This window comes from Podarcis erhardii (genome assembly GCF_964252035.2).
Source record: "Podarcis erhardii genome assembly, chromosome: 11".
NCBI lineage: Eukaryota > Metazoa > Chordata > Lepidosauria > Squamata > Lacertidae > Podarcis > Podarcis erhardii.
The window spans coordinates 21,134,895-21,153,750 of NC_138501.1; the positions used below are offsets into that span (position 1 = coordinate 21,134,895).

Here is an 18,856-nt window from a genome sequence, read left to right on the forward strand (position 1 = left end):
AGAAGCCTTTGGGGAAATATAAGCAATCTAGACATGATCTCCTGTGCTATGTCTATACTGGGTATATGTGAATAGAGAAGCCAGGTAATCTGCAGTCTGTAAAGATCAGGGATATATATATTATATTTCACTCTTTAGGTACACAAAGATACCTAGAATCATCAATGAACTGGTAACTGTACTAAAAAGCTGTAATCGTTTTCAAAACTTGGGAGCAAAATGTGCACTAGGAAGTGTCTCTAGATGGAGCTATCCATTGTACCAAAAAACCAACAACATTATCTGAATCCTTTCTAACTTGGAAGACATTCTTCTTGCACTGTGTGCTCAAAACAGAACACACAGTCCTTCAAATAAAACTGACGTATACTGCATCAACTACCCATTCTAGGTACACGTAGATTGCATGTATGTAAATAAGGTGGAACCTCAAGTTGTAGATGTAATCCGTCCCGGAGGCATGTCTACAACTTGAAGTGTTCGCATCCAGAAGCGCCACGTCTGCGCACCTGGCGCGATTTAACACTTCTGTGCATGCAGAGAAACCCGGAAGTAAGTGCCTGGTACTTCCAGGTTGCCGCGGGATGCAACTTGAAAAGACGTAACCTGAAGCGGACTAAACATGAGGTATGACTGTAAAGACTGGGAGCATCTTCACAAATGAGGACAGTTACCTTGCTTATCAGTTATATTAGCAATTTCCCATTAATTATATTAATTCCATTTGGGATTAACTGAAGATATGAGCTCCTCAAATCATTTTCTAAAATATTATTTGCACCTCTGTCTTGATGACTGTATGAATATGCTCCAACTTGCCCAGAAATCATGATTTCAGCCTAGTAGCCTTTCTCTCCATTTCTATATATACAAATAAGTGTGTGTCTGGAGGAAAGGCACTTTGAATAAAGAGGCATCCTTGAAGTGGGGGGGGGGGGTCTTTTGGCACCTTCAGACTATATTTGGCATCACCATTTGGTATCCTTCCCCAAAATACTGCACCACCAACATTTCAGAAGTTCTGCAGCTAGCATGAAAAGAACCCCATCTCCTTCACTCTCCAGCTCCACTCCTCACCCCTTGCCCTCAAACTCCACCCCACATCTCTATTCCAAACCCTTACTATCTCCTGTTCCTAAAAGACCTCAAGTCTCTGTAAAAAAAAGGTGTTGTGCACAACGTAACAGGCAGTGAAATAAGAACTAGTCCATGCAGAGAAGTGGATGGCAAGTGATGTTAGCTAATGTTGCTGCTCCTCTTCTACATGGCCATGGGTGCACAGGCATGGTGTCGCCTTTGTGCCAGCCTGCATGGCATGACTGAGCATGTGCAGCCAATTTCCTGTGTACACCTGTAGGGCTCTCAGCACTACCTCCCTATGCTGCAGACTGTGAGGAAATGCATGGCAGCTGACAGCAGCACTGCACTCGACCCAGGTGACTCCTTTAGTGGACCAACTCAGAGACAGGAAGTGGGCATGGGCTAACCAGGCAGCAGAAGTGGCAAGCACCAGGGGGAAAGCACACCCACCCATCTTCTGAGGGTGATGCCAGGGTCCAAACCTGCACCACAAGATCTGTGGCTAGAGATACTACTGCCATCAATTAAAGCACCAACTATTTTAAATGTGATTTTTGTGGATGACAGCTACCTACTTCATTTGACTGCCGTTTTCACACAAAAAAGGGACCAGCGTCCTGAACAACAGAACAAGAACAAATCTCTTCATTTGAATCTATGGTTGTGGCAGTCTAAGAACTGAATTAGAGTGCTAATGTGAATCTGAAAACTATCATGAATACCTATTATTTGGGGTGGGTTAATTTTCATAAACAGTTCCAGAATATTTTGTGGAAGGGCTGTTTATTTTGTTCATCATAGTCAGAAGATCAGTAGCTCAAAGCATAGAGCACATGCTTTTCATACAGAAGGTCCCAATTTTGATCTTTGTCATCGATCTCTAAAGACTGCCGGGAAAGACTTCTATCAGAATCTGTGGAGAGCCACTCCAGTTTATATGGAGGGGCAATACCGAGCTACACAGACTACAGTAATGGTCTGATTTTGCATAAAACATGTAAATATGTGGTGAGACAGCAGCTGCTGCTCATGACCATGGAAATGGCTGATGATTTCAGAGTACAGCCTGACTCATACTAACCTCTCTCCACAATGCTGCATATACAATCTCATTCATGTACAAAAGCAACATGATAACAGTCCTTCTTAGGTGGTGGTGGTTTTTCATAATATCCTGCAATACTGATCTTTAGAGAGCAGACAGGTGCCAATAGAAGCTGCAAGAGTAACATAAATGCAGACCTGGGTGCCTGATGAAAGTGATTCATAGTTTCAGGCAGACAGATGGGGAACCTAACAAACTGAAGAGAAGTGAAAACAAAACAAATTCCTTCCAGTAGCACCTTAAAGACCAACTAAGTCAGTTCTTGGTATGAGCTTTCGTGTGCATGCACACTTCTTCAGATACACTGAAACAGAAGTTTCCAGACCCTTCTATATAGTGAGAAGGTGGGGAGGGGTATTACTCAGAAGGGTGGTGGGAATGGGTGATTGGCAGATAGCTGTGATGAGCCTGTTGACGACTCTTAACGACTGCAATAGGTCTTACAGGAAAAAGCAAGGGGTGAAAAGGTGAAAAATGGCTTTGTCATGTATAATGAGATAAGAATCCAAGGTCTTTGTTCAGACCAGGTTTCTCCATGGTTTTAAGTTTGGTGATAAGTTGTAATTCAGCAGCTTCTCTTTCCAGTCTATTTCTGAAATTCCTTTGTAGTAAAACAGCTACTTTGAGATCTTGTATAGAATGTCCTGGGAGATTGAAGTGTTCTCCTACTGGTTTCTCTGTCTTGTGATTCCTGATGTCCGATTTATGTCCGTTTATTCTTTGGCGTAAGGTCTGGCCTGTTTGTCCAATATAGAGAGCTGAAGGACACTGTTGGCATTTTATGGCATACACAATGTTAGACGATGAGCAATTAAATAGTCCCGAGATGGTATGTGTGATGTTGTTGGGGCCAGTAATGGTGTTGTCCGGGTGTATGTGGCAGCAAAGTTGGCATCTGGGTTTATTTCAGGCTCTGGTGCCAGTGTCCGTGTTAGGTCTGGTTGTAGTATTATTGTGGGTTAGGAGTTGTTTAAGACTGGGTGGCTGTCTGTAGGCAATGAAAGGTCTTCCTCCCACAGCTTGAGAAAGAGAACTGTCATTGTCCAGGAGAGGTTGCAGATCTCTGATGATGCGTTGTACCTTCTCACTATATAGAAGGGTCTGGAAACTTCTGTTTCAGTGTATGTGAAGAAGTGTGCATGCACACAAAAGCTCATACCAAGAACTTACTTAGTTGGTCTTTAAGGTGCTACTGGAAGGAATTTGTTTTGTTTTGACTATGGCAGACCAACACGGCTACCTATCTGTAACTGTGAAGAGAAGTGGTTTCAAATATGGCTGCTTTTGTTAACAAAACAAAAACAAAAAGGATATTTGTTTCTCAGTCTCATGGTTCTTATCTGAATGAAGCTGGCTGAGTCTTGGACATGCATTACTGCCTTTCTTGTTCAGAGGTGATCAGTAGCTTACATTTCAGTTTCTAACTCATTGTTATTTAGCGTTCCGTCAAACTTTGGACAAACACTGTTGAGTCCCAACCGTGGTGTACTGAATCAATCCAACTTCAAATTGTTATGAGCAGGTGGTGTGTTTCAATAAATCATAATTAAGAACAGCTTTAAGGTTAGCCACAATGGGGGGAGAAGGTATTGAGTGCTCAGGCTTATTCAAATCAAAGCAAACCATAGTTTCATGCAGAGATAGGGAACCTGTTTAATGTTATGTCCCACTCTAACCTCTTGAATTCATACCTTCAAATTCCATGTCAAACATCAAATGAGAAATTTATGAAGAAAACAAACTTTTTCAGCTGAAATTTCACAAATTACAGAAGTCTTTGTAGGGAGGGACAATTATGAACAAAACAACAGTAACCTTCTAGAATGTAGCAAATAGTATAGGATTCTTTTTTTAGGAAAGAAGGTTTAAGTTGCCCTAGGAACTGCAGAACTTCAATATACTTCCCAGAAAAAAAATATCATGGAAAGGGTAAGTTGAGACTGACCCCAACTATAGGCTATAAAAGATGCAGGTAGGGTGTGTGTGTGTGTGTGTGTGTGTGTAGGGGGGTGCTTTCTCCCTCTTTACCAGAAAAAGCCACCTCCAAGTGGTACCAAACAGACGCACACTTTGGCCCCATTCACTGGCTAGAGGATTGCTGTGTTGTAGGTTTTGTTGTGGTTTTGCAGTCTTGAAGATCAATCATTTGAAAGGGAGGCTACAAACAAATAAAATCCAATTGTCTGCCATATTCAGGTCTGAGCATTAGTGTTTCTCAAGAAAAACAATGAACAACTTTACTTGAGGCAGGGTTTTAATTTATTAAGTCAATGACCCACAGTCTCTTACCATACGTTAAACTATGTTCTTAAGATAGCATTTCACGTGAAGCACAGCTTGTCCTCACTGACAAGGAAATATGCAAATTATATATTCAATTCAGATGCCACACGAAACTAAATTTATGAGCCTGAGTTCTGAAGGATGCATAATAAAAGCAGATAATCAACAATAATAAACAATGGGTTGCTTGATGAATGTACCTATGGTTTATGTTCTAAACTATGGTCAGCACAAAGTATGATTTGGTGTGCTGTCACAACTGTGCTATACATATTTATTATTCCACAACTGAACCCAGCCATCTATTTATGTTACTACTTAAATATTCACATACTTGTTTAGATATTTGACTGATCAAACTGTAAGGCAGAACATCTGAATTGATCTTACCTGTGTATACAGTTTTTGGATTCGAGATACGCCATCCCAGCAGCAACATCTAATGAAAATTTCACTAGCTGCTTGGTTTTTAGCTCATCCTTCTTCTTTCTTAAAAAGGAGAGGAAATCACCTCCTAGAGAAAGAGACAGATGGACAATGAGACATGACAGGGATGATATTCCCATTTATCTCTCATTAGCAATGCCTGGCCGAACAGAAGGTATTACACTTCAGCTGTGTTTTTCAACCAATTTGTCTGAGGCTAGGGTAAAAAACAACCTGAAAATGCAAAGAGCATATTATTGCCAATATACAGCTTCCTTAAACTGCCCTAAATATTACTCTGCCAGAAGGCTAAAATGGCACATTGTAGAGCAACACTTCAGCAGCGGTATATCTGGGTAGAATGTTTGATCTCACATCTCCTGTACATAAATGAAATGTATAACTTGAAAAGGAGAGTGCTATTTGCTGAGGATGATAAAAAAGAGGTGCAGTCAATACCTGGTCACTCAAAAAAAAAAAAAATGGCAGGGTGGGTGGGAAAGGTTGGATCCAGAGTTGAAACGGGGTGGGATATTATTTTTGCCAATTCTTCCTTCTCCACTATAGTCCCCCACCATCTTCTCCAGGGTGTTGGGTACGAGGTGTTCTTGAAAAGCATGAGAGCTGGTGCTGGGAGGTTGCGGAAGGAAGGGGACATTGGCAAAATGCTATCTTTTTCCTTCCTCCAAAGAGGAGCCTCTACTGGATCTCTGATCCCTCTTCTCTCAGAGGGGCATGTCTGGATGCATCCTATGAATGTGACAATAGGCTATTTTGCATAAGGGGTGGTTTCATAATGTGTAATAATTAGGAAGCCTGGGAACACAGGAAGCTGCCTTATACAGAGTTGGCCTTTGGTTCACCTAGGTCAGGGCTGTCCAACAGGTCGATGGCGATCTACCAGTCGCTCAACAACTTTGGGTCTTCCTCCCCAGAAAAAAGCTCAACAACTTTGGTCAATCCAATGGGTAGATCCAGGTTTTTTTTTTTTATAGTGGGAGCAGATCTCTTAGAAGCTGGACTTCCCTGATCTAGATCAAGGTTTCAAGCAGGAGTCTTTCCTAGCAATGTTTGGAGATGGCAGGGATTGACTAGGACCTTTTGCATGCAAACTGTGTGCAGTGTGACATCCACACTGGCCCTTTACAGGATAAACCCCACCCCCCAAAGCCCCATACAACTTGCTTTGTTTCCTTAAGTGGTCTTTGTTTCTTAACTAGCAGCCTGCCAAGGCTCTTTGCAAACATGTCTGGTTATAGAAGGGATTCTCAAAAGCAGTTTGTGATAGGGTATTGAGGCTGTTCAAAGAAAAATGTCAAAAATCCCACTGGGTGTGCTCAAACCCTACAGGGTCTCTGAAGTAGTTCTTTGGATCCTAGCCAGGGTATCCACTTGCATTTTTATACTGCTCCACCCCAAAGGCTCACTTAGAACTGAGCGAGCAAAGCAGAGACAAGGATAACCCCAAAAGACTGAATGAATATTATCTTGAAGAACCAAGTTCACAATGTAACTCATAACTTAACAGGCAGTCGTAAAAATAACGGCACAGACTTTCACATCTTAAAGCACACGGGCTGTTGTTTGTGATACCGGCCCAGCCGTTATTCTATTCGACGCTTGATTAATTTCAGTGAATCTCTGTCGGATGAGTTTTGTAGTTTTACACAGAAGCATTCCAATTCCAGATCAGATTTCGGGTGTACTTACATTACAAGAAATAAAGTATGAAATTATTAAGAGATGGGTTTATTAACAGCAGACTCAATCTTCTAATGCTATAGCCCTCAGATAAGCTGCCGTATTTGTGAGAGGGATTAGCATCTTAATTGACAATTCCTGAGTTTGTGTGGGGGTTTTTTGTTTTGTTTTTTACCATGTCTTCCAGGGTTCTGGGCTTCTTTAGATAGAAGGACTCAAGAGGTGATGGCTTAATTGCATGTTCTTTAATTAAAGCTTTATAGAAAAACAAGCCAGCCTGCTTAACCCTCTGATTGTTCGCTCACCTATATTGTCTTCTGACAACAGCATGTTATCCATTTTTTCCTCTGGTAATAGTGTTTTCACAATTCTGAATCATACTTTACTCAAATCTTAACACATTATGGCATTTCATAAAAGCCTGAGAGTAGGTGAATAAAATTCAAACTGTTGTGGCATGAGTCAAACCTATCCCCCCCCCCAAAAAAGACTCTTATACAGAACCTTCAGTGCATAATTATGTTGCACTAAAACAGATATGAAAAAAATTGTTTTATAGCTACACAGGCTACATCTACATAAAACATTACGTGCTTCAGCAGCTGTAAACATGGTGAGAGGCAAACCCCCTAAAAATGAGGCATTTGTGGGGTTATGAGATTGTAAGACAGCTGACAGCCAAATGACTTTTGTTGTTTTTTGATGGTAGAGAAATGGTCTTCTTCAGAAGTATCAACAACACTACCCACAAGAGTTTCCCCACCTAGTGATAATGTGGGACAGTACCATGTAAATAGCTTCTGCTAATAAATACAGTTACCACATCTCACTTTTGTGCTGTAAGATGTTCAAGGAAGACCGTTACTAGCTTTAGCGTCTGCTGAATGGGCAAGCACAGCAGGTTTAACGCTGCCAGCCTTCATGTCATATTTGCAAACATCTGTGTAATGCAGAGTGGGTCTGCCAACAGGCCTAGTGCCTGAAGCCAGCTACCTGTAGGGAACATCCTTTGGGATCCTGCCATCTTCCATTCTGTGGACATGACCAAGCCAGTGTAGACATCACTGAGACAGAAGTACGAACATGCTGGGGTTTTTTCTTAGCTTCTGCAATTTTCTTAGCTTCTGCAATCAATGCACATATAATTGTACCTCCCCCCCCCCTTCACATTATTCTATAATGCACCGGGGGGGGGGGAGCATTACTTTTTCTTTTTTTAAAGCACACATTGAAAATAAAAAAGAAATTATCAAGAATGAAGTATAGGAAAGATAGTGTCTAGCTATAATTGCTAAAGTAAACAGAAAAGGACCCTTTTCAGATATTATGTTACTGAAGTAAAATTTAGCAAGGTAAGTATGAGAAATATTTGTGGTTGCTGCTGTTTTTTAATTCTAACAGTTTCAGGGTTTTATTTTGAAATAGTTGTCACTTGCCAGGTAGCTGAGACACCCATATCCCTGATAAGCTCTTGGAGGAGATGGAGTCAGGTCTGTGAAGTTTTAACAGGGCAGGGGATGCGAGGAGGTCTGTTGGTCACAAACTGTTACCTACCTGCTCAGTGGGACAAAGCATAACCAATTAAAGCTTTCCAGAACCTACTCTGCTTTCTCCACTGGGAGAAGATGAGAGTACCTCCTTAAAGGACATACAAGGATGCTTGGCACTCTGTTCTCTAAGGGAACACAGAAGGTCTGGGAGCTTCTGAAAAGCTCAATGATATAATATTTGCCCCACAAAATAAATCTTCTATAGCTTTGCCAGGTCAGGAGCATCCCTGACTCTGAGACCTAGGGGCAGTACCCGGCATGCATGCACACTCATAGCACCCTTTTTCCTCTTGAGTCCAGCCCAGTTCTTTTTCTTCCTCTCTGCTCCTTCCAACAACTGAGCCTTGGAGACAGAACTGGGACTGGGAGAGGGGGCGGAGAGCAGAGAATATATGCAATAATATGCAGCCAGCTCCTGCCAGGCTGAAGCTTGCAAGCTGCACACATACTCTTCTTAATGAAAACATTTTTTAAAAGGTGTTCTTGCCCACCTGGAGATTCAAGCCCTCCTGCTGTCACCTACTGTAGGCAGGCAAATCTGGAGACTGCAGGTCGGGCCCTGGCAGTCTGGCAACCCTAATCAACAACTTTTCAAAAACAAAGAGTTCTATGGTACCTTAAAGACCTATAAGTTTAAAAGTATATAAGATTTGAAGAAGCAGACTCTGATCTGCAGTGTGTTGGGCTGTAACAAATTGCTGTGTCTCTTCTTCTTGCAACAGACTAATATGGCTACCACCCTGTAAATCTATTTTTTAGTAACTTCACTAAATCAGGAATGTACACAAGACATGGCTATGAGTAGTGTTTCAGTACTTACAATTATAACACTGATAATAAGGAGGTAACAGACAAAGCCAGATCCGTAGTCTATTAAAAATCACTATTATAATAAGGGAGAGAAGCAGACAATGCTAGATCCATAGCCATTAAAACCAACCATGCTTCCTCTCCTTCCCCATTTATTTTGAAAGGTATCTGTATCCAGTGGTTTATTCCATTTCAAAACACTTCTCAGCAGAGACTACAATTTATTTGTTCAATACCACAGCTAGAATATTTGAGGGAACAAAAATGAAATAATAAAATGCAAATCTTGTTATGTTCAACTTTTCCCCAATCCCTTTAGGAAACCACAGGTTAAGATTAGTTTCTAACGAACTATGACTTATCAAGTGAGATGTTTTCCCCAAAACACATAGCTTGCTTTAAAACAAGTGTCTTGTTTCAATAAAAAAACAGACATTAAAAATAAAATCAGCTGCAAAGTAGAAACACAGAGCCAAATCCCCAGAACAGACAACCATAGAAAATTACATTTCGAGGGAAAGGTGGGCAAAGCACTAGAGGGGTTGAATATTATGGTTTAAAGTGGAGTCAAGTGTTTTAATTAAAACTGAACACTATTCCTGCAAACAGTGTCAAACTAAAAGAGGATAAATTTCAACGAAGTGTGAACACAAGTCAGGGACGAGAAGTCTTGTTATGAAAGCTCCTAAGTCATCAGGGATCTCAAAACAACTGGTATGTTCTTGCTTTAAAAGAGATGGAAAGAGATTTTACTTTAATGGTGAGGAAGCAAGGCATTTCAAATATTTATACTCCACTTCCTTACCAATTAAATGAAGTTAAAACCAAAATCTAGCTAAAATACGTCTGTTTGGATAAATGTTCATATACTGTAACAAACAGGCAGACCCCACTCCTCCTGAACTCCATATTTCCGTCTGAAAAGCCTTCACAGCCATAATCTCCTAAGCAAGATGACATGTCACCACTGTGTTGTATTTTCTCTTCTGAAGAGAGAAAGTGATGTCTCTTTCCATCCAGCAGAGAATCAAGAGAAGGGTGATGTGATTCACACTCCCCCCCCCCCATCTTAATAGGCCAACAGTTCCCCTGTGTATGTCTCTCAGATGTCCAGGAGTGTGGGGTGGGAAGCATTCTCGCCTGATTGGCTGGTTCCAACTCCTCTCCCCTTCATACCCTCTTGCTGGCACCCAACAGAGATATATCAGTATTTTGGTAATACAGTGGTGCCTCGCAAGACGAAAAACCCGCTAGACGAAAGGGTTTTCCGTTTTTGGAGGCGCTTCGCTAAACGAATTTCTCTATGGGGTTGCTTCGCAAGACGAAAAAATCTTGCGAGTTCCCGCTCCCCCCCCCGTTTTCCGCCCTTTCCCTAAGCGCTAAGCCCCTTATCAGCTGTTCCGCTGATAAGCCGCTTCTCAGCTGATCGCTAAAAGCCGCTAGACCGCTAATAGCGCTAATCCACTAAGCTGTCAATGGGCTTGCTTCGCAAGACGAAAAAACCGCTAGACGAAGAGAATCGTGGAACGGATTAATTTCGTCTTGCGAGGCACCACTGTACCTCGTCTTTGGCTTGATAGCCCAGAGTAATCCTGTCTTCTACTAACTGAACACAGGCTTAGCCTGAAAATGATGTTCTAATATGTGCTGAAGTGGCTACTTTAGGATTTCTGTTTAGTAAGTGCTACAGTCAGTCATTTCATTTTATGGCCCGATATTCAATCCCTGGGAATTTCAGGATGGACTGGGAATGTCATGAATGAATTAACCCTGGAGAAACACGGTTGGCCAGTGTAGACAACATTGAGCTACATGGACCAATTGCCTGACTCAGTATGGCAGCTTCCTATGTCACTGCTGTTATATATTTATTTATACCTCACCTGTTTCCCTGATGGGACTCAAGGCAGATTACATGTAAAAATGAGAACCGCCAAAAACATAGGGAAAAAAGGAGAAAAAAGATGGATGCCCCATCCATCTCTCTCTGTGTGCTTAGTTGTCAGAGCTGCCCCAAGGTCCCAGCTCACAGAGGACCAACGCCAGGTCGTTGTTATATACAAAAGTCTTTATTGAAGTTCAGTTTCCATTTTAAAGCCGTAGTGCGCAGCTCTACGTCTTAAACCCTAGACCGCCGAAGTTCCGTCTGAATCTCCTCCCCCCGACACCAGTTTAAGATTCTAGCCCTGCTCCACCTCTTCCTCTGCTCTCTCCTCCTCTGGGTCCTCCTGTCCGCTGAGGCATTCCCCTTTCTGGACTCTTCTGACGCTGAGTCGCCTGACTCCTCCCCCTGCCTCCGGCGGGCTTTAAGACCCGGTTCCCAATCCTCGTTCTCTGCTGTCCCGCGCGCCTGCACATTTGAATTTGGCTCTTGCGCCAACCCAGTGACCTTCCTCCTGACCGTTACACTGCTTCTATCACTGCTTCCCTCTTCCGGGATGCTGGCTGGACCTGACCTCTCCTCCGTTGCCTGACTCTCCGATGGAGGCGTGGTCAGCCCTGACCCATCTTCTCTCCCTGCTGGGGGATACGCTGGCCCCGATACCTGGGGCTCTTCCCCCCCACTATGCTCTGGTGGGGAAGCTGGTCCTGATCTCCAACTACTGCTCTGGGAGTCCCCGCTGGCCCCTTGCTTCTGGAGTGTCCCCCTTGGGACCCCCCTTGCCCTGGCCACCGGCACCTCCTTCTGTGAATCTTCCGATTCGCTGGAGAGGCTCATGGAATCTCTCGGGCCACTGTCATCTTCTCCTACGCTGCCCTCAGATTCTTCCCCTTCGCTCTCCCTTTCCTCCCTTCCCTGCGCTTCTGCTCCTGAGCCCCTGACATCAGTTAACCCTTTAATAAATAAGGAACTGCTTGAGATTTCTAAACAATTCCCAGAAGACAGGGAAACACAAGCACTTCTGAACATACACCAACTGGGTTTTGTTAAGCGTGGAACGGTGCCTTAAAGACAAGTGATCAATAAGTAAGTTGTGCCCCTCTTTAGAATATTGAGTACAATGTTGATTGTTGTGCGTGTCTCGTAGATTTCTGTTGCCTGAAAAGACTGCAGCAGGAGTGGAAAGCCTAACAAAAATTGCTCCCCATGGTTGCAACTTGTCCCAGGGGTCACTTGCTCTGTACAATTTCTGCATCCTCAGCCTAGGACAATCATGCAAGTGGCCAGCTAAACTTTCTGCATAGGTAAAGGGAAAGGACGCAGGTGGCGCTGTGGTCTAAACCACTGAGCCTCTTGGGCTTGCTGATCAGAAGGTCAGTGGTTCAAATCCCCACGACGGGGTGAGCTCCCATTGCTCTGTCCCAGCTCCTGCCAACCTAGCAGTTTGAAAGCACACCAGTGCAAGTAGATAAATAGGTACCCCTGTGACGGGAAGGTAAACGGTGTTTCGGTGTGCTCTGGCACTCGTCACATCCTCTGTGTGCCAGTAGTGGTTTAGTCATGCTGGCCACATGACCCGGAAAACTGTCTGTGGACAAATGGCAGCTCCCTTGGCCTGAAAGCGAGAGGAGAGCCGTAACCCCTTAGTCACTTTTAACTGGACTTAACTGTCCAGGGGTCCTTTACCTTTACCTGCATAGTCTTCTTTTAAGTTACACTCAAAACAATATAATTTAACTGAAAAGGGGAGAGGGGAGAAGAGCCACTGTAACATTAGCTGAGAATCCTCTTTTTAAACTATTTCACAGGAATACAGGGTTCAACAAGCACATAAAAATCAAGTTTTCTTTTACATTTATGAACACAGCTGAAGACACTGATTTGCACCAAAACAGCACAGTAAACTGTTTCCACACATTTGCCTCTTTTTTTTTTTTTTGTCTACACTGTCAACATTGCAAACTCTGCTGCTTGTATGGAAAGCACTATCAGCTGGAGACTTCTAAAAAAACGCCAGCGTAAGGGGAAAATTCTTAATGTGTGAACTTTATAATAGCTGATAAAGAATTCAGCATCACTAAAAATATTTTTGTCAGTAATTCATAACAAAGAAACCACATTTCTGCCACATTTTCTGATACAGGAGGGAAGGAAATACTTCCCTTAATGCAGAGTTAACTGCTCCTAGGAATGTACTGATACCAGACTAGGAGGAAATCCACATGTACAGATAGCCAACACCAGCTGGAAATGAATGGCTCTCCATGTCATTGTGCCATAAGATCAACTTACTGTTGTTGTTAGATAGACATCAGTACTTCTTCCCTTCGGCTCTTATCGCCCTAAAGCAGTGGGGCTCCCAACTGGTGGTTCATGGACCCAGGAGAACCACATAACCCACCCAGGGGGCCCATGGCACCATTCACATAACAAAAACTACCATTTGTTGTTGTTTAGTCATTTAGTCGTGTCCAACTCTTCGTGACCCCATGGACCAGAGCATGCCAGGCACTCCTGTCTTCCACTGCCTCCCGCAGTTTGGTCAGATTCATGTTTGTAGCTTCGAGAACACTGTCCAACCATCTTGTCCTCTGTCGTCCCCTTCTTTTTGTGCCCTCAATCTTTCCCAACATCAGGGTCTTTTCCAAGGAGTCTTCTCTTCTCATGAGGTGGTGAAAGTATTGGAGCCTCAGCTTCACGATCTGTTCTTTCAGTGAGCACTCAGGGCTGATTTCCTTAAGAATAGATACGTTTGATCTTCTTGCAGTCCATGGGACTCTCCAGAGTCTCCTCCAGCACCATAATTCAAAAGCATCAATTCTTTCAAAACTACCATAGAGATATCAAAAGTAGGGGGTCCATGGCTTGACTTTAGAAAAACAGAGAGTCTGCAGTACTTAGCTAACTGGGAACCACTGGCCTAAAGGAACAGTGCAAAGAATCAGTTACTATGGTCATTTTATTTGCAAGTGAAAGAACAGATCTACAACTTGCCTGAGCTCCTGGATTCAAGCATGGTAGTATCAGCAAAAAAAGCAACCATCATATGTATTCTTATTGTGGCATGAACAGCAGCTTCCTGACCAATTGCAGCTGTTTCTGGGTCCAGGTGAAGCAACAGTGGAGAATCACTGATGAGAAGTAAGACTGTATAGAAATCTACCACGGTAACATAACTACCAGCCCAATAATGCTCTTTGTCTGGCTTTATAACCAAAAGGCAGAGGACCTGTATCAGAAGAGGAGCATGGAGGTGCTGGTGGGGCAGAGAAATCAGGAAAGCAGATGAGATAATTTTCTAGGTTGAATTTATTAAATTAATGGAGCAGAATTTTCTCTCTATCGTATGTAGCCTCATTGCATCACATTGTAGATGCTTCACTATTTCATTTCAGGCCATCCTTCACTTTGCAGCATAAATGCCTCAAGAAAATACTGTTTTATAGGATGCACAGAAAATGTTTTATTCTTAAGCGTTGATATAGGGGGCAATCTAAAAAAAGTAAAGAAATAGTTTATCAGGGTTCCTTCTATGTTTACTTTATTATCTTAAAACATGATTTCATTTATATTAGGATATGCAAAATGTTATTTGTTCTATTCAGTCATGATGTGGCATTATTTATGGATGTAAACAGGTAATTTACATGACTAAAGTGCCAAGTATAAGACATGGTGTCAATTCCTTTTAGACCCTTATAATGTTCATGCCTAGGAAGTGAATTAACACTTAATTGCCAACCCTTTAACAAACAAGGGATTATTCCACTGGTAAATTCACACATTTATAGCATTTGTAGAAAAATCCCAGTAATTCATCTTCATAAGGCACAGACCACATAAATACTTCAAAGCTATGCTAAGAGGATTTCACTCCAGCTCTTTCAGTTCATAACTCTAGCTGTGCAAATTTCTTTACCTCCTTTTGAAAAACAAGCCTTCATATTGCCATCATGTTACATTTATTTGGAATACATGTTGTGAAGTTACCATTTACAATATAACAGCAAGCAGTAAGGATTTGAAATAGCCCATTTATACAGAATAACAATCTATATTGTTTCTGAAATACGGCTAAGTAACTTGATAACAAGAAACTAATAACATCTATTGGAAACTGGATTCAATGGCTTGCATCCTATCTCCCATGCGCAGAGCTCTATTCACAGAAAGGGATGTGTTGCCTCCCCCTTTCCACAGCAGGCCCCTGAAAAATCTGTTTCCAATGCTTGGCGGTCTGTTGGCAACAGAATGCGTTTGCATGTGAGGAGGATTGCAGAAGGAAATGGATTCAACAAAAAGAAAAGGGGGACACCCCTGAATGAGAGGTTTATTTCTGTTTGCAGAGGGGATCTCTGGATGCAAGGGAAATATTCTAGACCTCACTTGCTCCATGGAATCTCACTTGATTTTCAGGCAAGGTCTCGCTCAAAATCAGCGTGATCTTACCCAAAATCAGCACTGCCGCTGGTGGTGCTTCTCCACCACTGGCAGAGGTGAAAAGGAAGGGGTACCTGCAGGAGAACCATTGTGGAGGCCTCACCCTGACCTCCAAGCTGGGCCGGCTCTGCCCTTAACTGTCACCAATGGGTCTTACACATGTAATGATATGGTGTCTTGGTGACTTGTCACAAATCTAAACCTTGTCCCAAACAGGTGGAGCCTTAGAGGTAGACCGAGAGCAGTAACTTAAAAAGGTTCATTCCTCTTCTCAACCTTTGCTGGAGCAAATTGCTCACTTGGAGCTATCTGTGGTCCCACAACTTCTAACCAGCTTTGCCTCTTTCTCTGGCATTGGATTGGAATATGACAGTAGATTATATGTGCATAAGAGTCAAAGGAATTAACCCTGACATCCTTCTCCCCATTACAAAAACCTTTAGTTAGAACTGAGAGTATGCATATTACATGAACTATGCCTACTGGCCCTTCAAGGGATATGCCTGATTCTCTTTAAAGAAGTGAGTATAAATGCTCCATCTCTCAGGCAGCAACCTAAAAAATATAGTGTTAAAACTTCTCATTTTAAAAACTAATTCTAGCCTTTAAGGTCTGCTAACAAATACAAATGCTATCGTTTCTCAAAACTCAACATTTACTGAAGGTATCAGTTAAACTAAAGAAAACAGACAGGCTATCATTTGCTTCCAATGTAAGTGTTGAGTAACCTTTACCAAGTGAGAACTCCTAAGTAGAGCAAGATTAAACTGTATTGTTAAGCTGTGCCTAATGAATTTATCGATTACAGCGAATACTGCTTTTTCAGCACTATTGAAATTACTAAGAATTCTCTTACTTTATGAGCAGAACCTTCTATTAAGGAGTTTCACTCATTCAAAGTGTTTCTAGTTTTCTGGAGGGAAAGAGCCTACAAAGCAATTTAGAATGCCCTCCGTGTTGATAATCAGTTTTACATTTACCTTCAACAAAGGGGGGGGGGTGGAAATCAATTTTTAAAGTTACATAACACTGAAAAGCATGTTGTATTGCAATGTTATTTAAGTATAATTTCCCAGCTAATTATAAAAAGCTAAGCATTTGCCACATCATACCCAAAACAATCAAGTTTAGACGTGATGAAAAAATTCCTTTCCTCCAAATGGCATGTTTTATTCCTCTAGTATTGATCGAATGTCTGCTCCAAAGTTAGCCTTAATATAAATTTGCCATTTGGCAAAATTCTGTTTGCACAAACATAAGGGAATGCAACAAAAGGTCTTCAAAACTCACAAAATCACTGTTAAAGAACACACACACAGTGGAGCATTTTGAATTTTACAGGTTTTTAGGGAACACAGCTGTCTGTCCAGAGGAAGAAAAGCATAAAGTAATTTAAGGCAATATTAAGTAGAAAATATGAAGGGAATGTGTTTAACGATTTGGCAAAAGAAAACAGGAGTAAAAAAAGTAGGATAATCTCTATATGCCAGTACTTTGAATGCATTTTGGAGTTTTTAAAAAATGACTGGCTTGGTCAAAAATGTTGAGTTGCAGTGGGGAAATGACTGGGAATTAGGTTTAAATCTGTTAGGTATGTGTTGTTGTTTGTTCTGTGGACTAATGGTGTTGTCTTGCTGAAAGTCACAAGCATAAGAAAAGCCCTGCTGGATCAGGCCAAAGGCCCATCTAGTCCAGTAACCTGTTCTCACAGTGACCATACAAAAGCCTAGCTTTGCACTAACTGCTAATATTACCTTGTTTTGGAATTTACTGTAAGTTGTTTTGGTCATATAGCCTATATGCTAAAACAAATATACCAAACTTCCCTGTTTATGTGTAAAATCTTTAACTTGTACTGAAAAATGTCAACCAGCTCTGGTTTAACCCCAAGGTACAGGTTAATTAAAACTGAAGGTCCCACTGAGCTATCGTCTAAGAAGCAGTATGGAGGATGACTCTAGGAAAGAGGACACATTTTTTAATTGGGAAAAAGGATGTTCTATGATGCAATCTCAGTAAAGGTGTGAAAGCTCACAACCAAAGATCAGCTGTGGGGAGAACATGACAAAAACACTGATTACTTCCAACTCCACATATTGATGCTTATCATTGTGATTCTTGTACTGCAACGTATACGAATGACAAAATCAGCATTTTCAAATCATTTTTCTAAGGCTCCTTGGAAGCTTTTCAGGTGTCTCTCAACGAAAATATCACTAATGGCAGATGAGTTTTCCCTAAAAGACAGGATGAACACTACTCATCTTCCAATTCAAGGGGGAGTGTTGGATGTGATCTTAGCAATGTTCCTGGTTGATGTGGGTCAACAGAAGACCTAAAAGACCTGGTGTGCATCCTGCATGAACTGGGTGTGCACAAGACCCAGAAAGTGCATGACATTCAGAGGCTTCTTCAGCAGGAAAGTCAATGGAGAAAGTGATTTCAAAAAGCAGAGAATCTGAAAAGCACTAAGGGACATGGGTGGCGCTGTGGGTTAAACCACAGAGCCTAGGACTTGCCAATCAGAAGGTCGGCAGTCCAAATCCCTGTGACGGGGTGAGCTCCTGTTCCTCGGTCCCTGGCTCCTGCCAACCTAGCAGCTCAAAAGCATGTCAAAGTGCAAGTAGATAAATAGGTACCGCTCCGGCGGGAAGGTAAACAGCGTTTCCATGCACTGCTCTGGTTCACCAGAAGCGGCTTAGTCATGCTGGCCACATGACCCGGAAGCTGTACACCAGGCTCCCTCGGCCAATAAAGCGAGATGAACGCCACAACCCCAGAGTCGGTCACGACTGGACCTAATGGTCAGGGGTCCCTTTACCTAAGTTATGGAGATAAAATGTAGTTGCCTAAAAATCTGAGTATTTAGAATACAAAATTGTGTGCAGTCTTTGGAGCCTAATCTTAATAAAATACAGTCCCTATTTTGCCATGTAAACTATGATATAGCAGCATAATAAATTGCAAGAGACTCACATCTCATCTCAGTTAACATCAGCTAACATCTCAGTTATCACAGACAGTAACATTGCATTGACCTATCCAAGAGTCAAGTGTGCTGTATTCCCATTCTTTTGAAATCCCAGGTACATGGCAAGTGACAACATTAAGGAATTAATCAGATATCATATCATGAGAAATACAAGATCTAAGCAGCCAATGGGGCAAAGCTACCATCCATAAGCTTATAACTGCCTGTCCTTAAAGACAGGATTGCTTCTGAATAAAACTGTAGAAAATCAAATGAACATTGTTCTAAAAGCTATATCCCATTGATTGGAACAAGCCAGGTTTCTAGAAAACACGTGATAGCTACTTCTAAGTATTCCATAATCAACACTTTCTGAACAGAAGAACATCTTAATATTGTTCCAACTAAGCTTTCCATTTACCTGAGAACACTTCCCACGTTTCATTCTGCTTGATGGGTTAAGTGTGTCTTTTCAACATTCTGACAAATGGTTCAGTGATTCATGGAATTTTACTCTGCCTAGCTAGAACAGATAACTGTGTATTTGAAACAAATAATGTGCTAAAAATGCTCCAGAGTCCTCTTCTCATGTACTGCCTGACCAGTAG

The 18,856-nt window shown here is 42.0% G+C and overlaps 1 protein-coding gene across 2 annotated transcripts in view; it reads right to left on the bottom strand.

Annotated features, from left to right (window-relative positions):
* Positions 1-18,856, bottom strand: part of FER (FER tyrosine kinase) — a 132,935-nt gene that overhangs the window by 36,983 nt on the left and 77,096 nt on the right. For both annotated transcript variants that reach the window (XM_081880453.1, XM_081880452.1), the window contains exon 12: positions 4,859-4,982. In XM_081880453.1, coding sequence (XP_081736579.1) covers positions 4,859-4,982 — 124 coding nt within the window. The remainder of the gene's footprint in view (positions 1-4,858; positions 4,983-18,856) is intronic.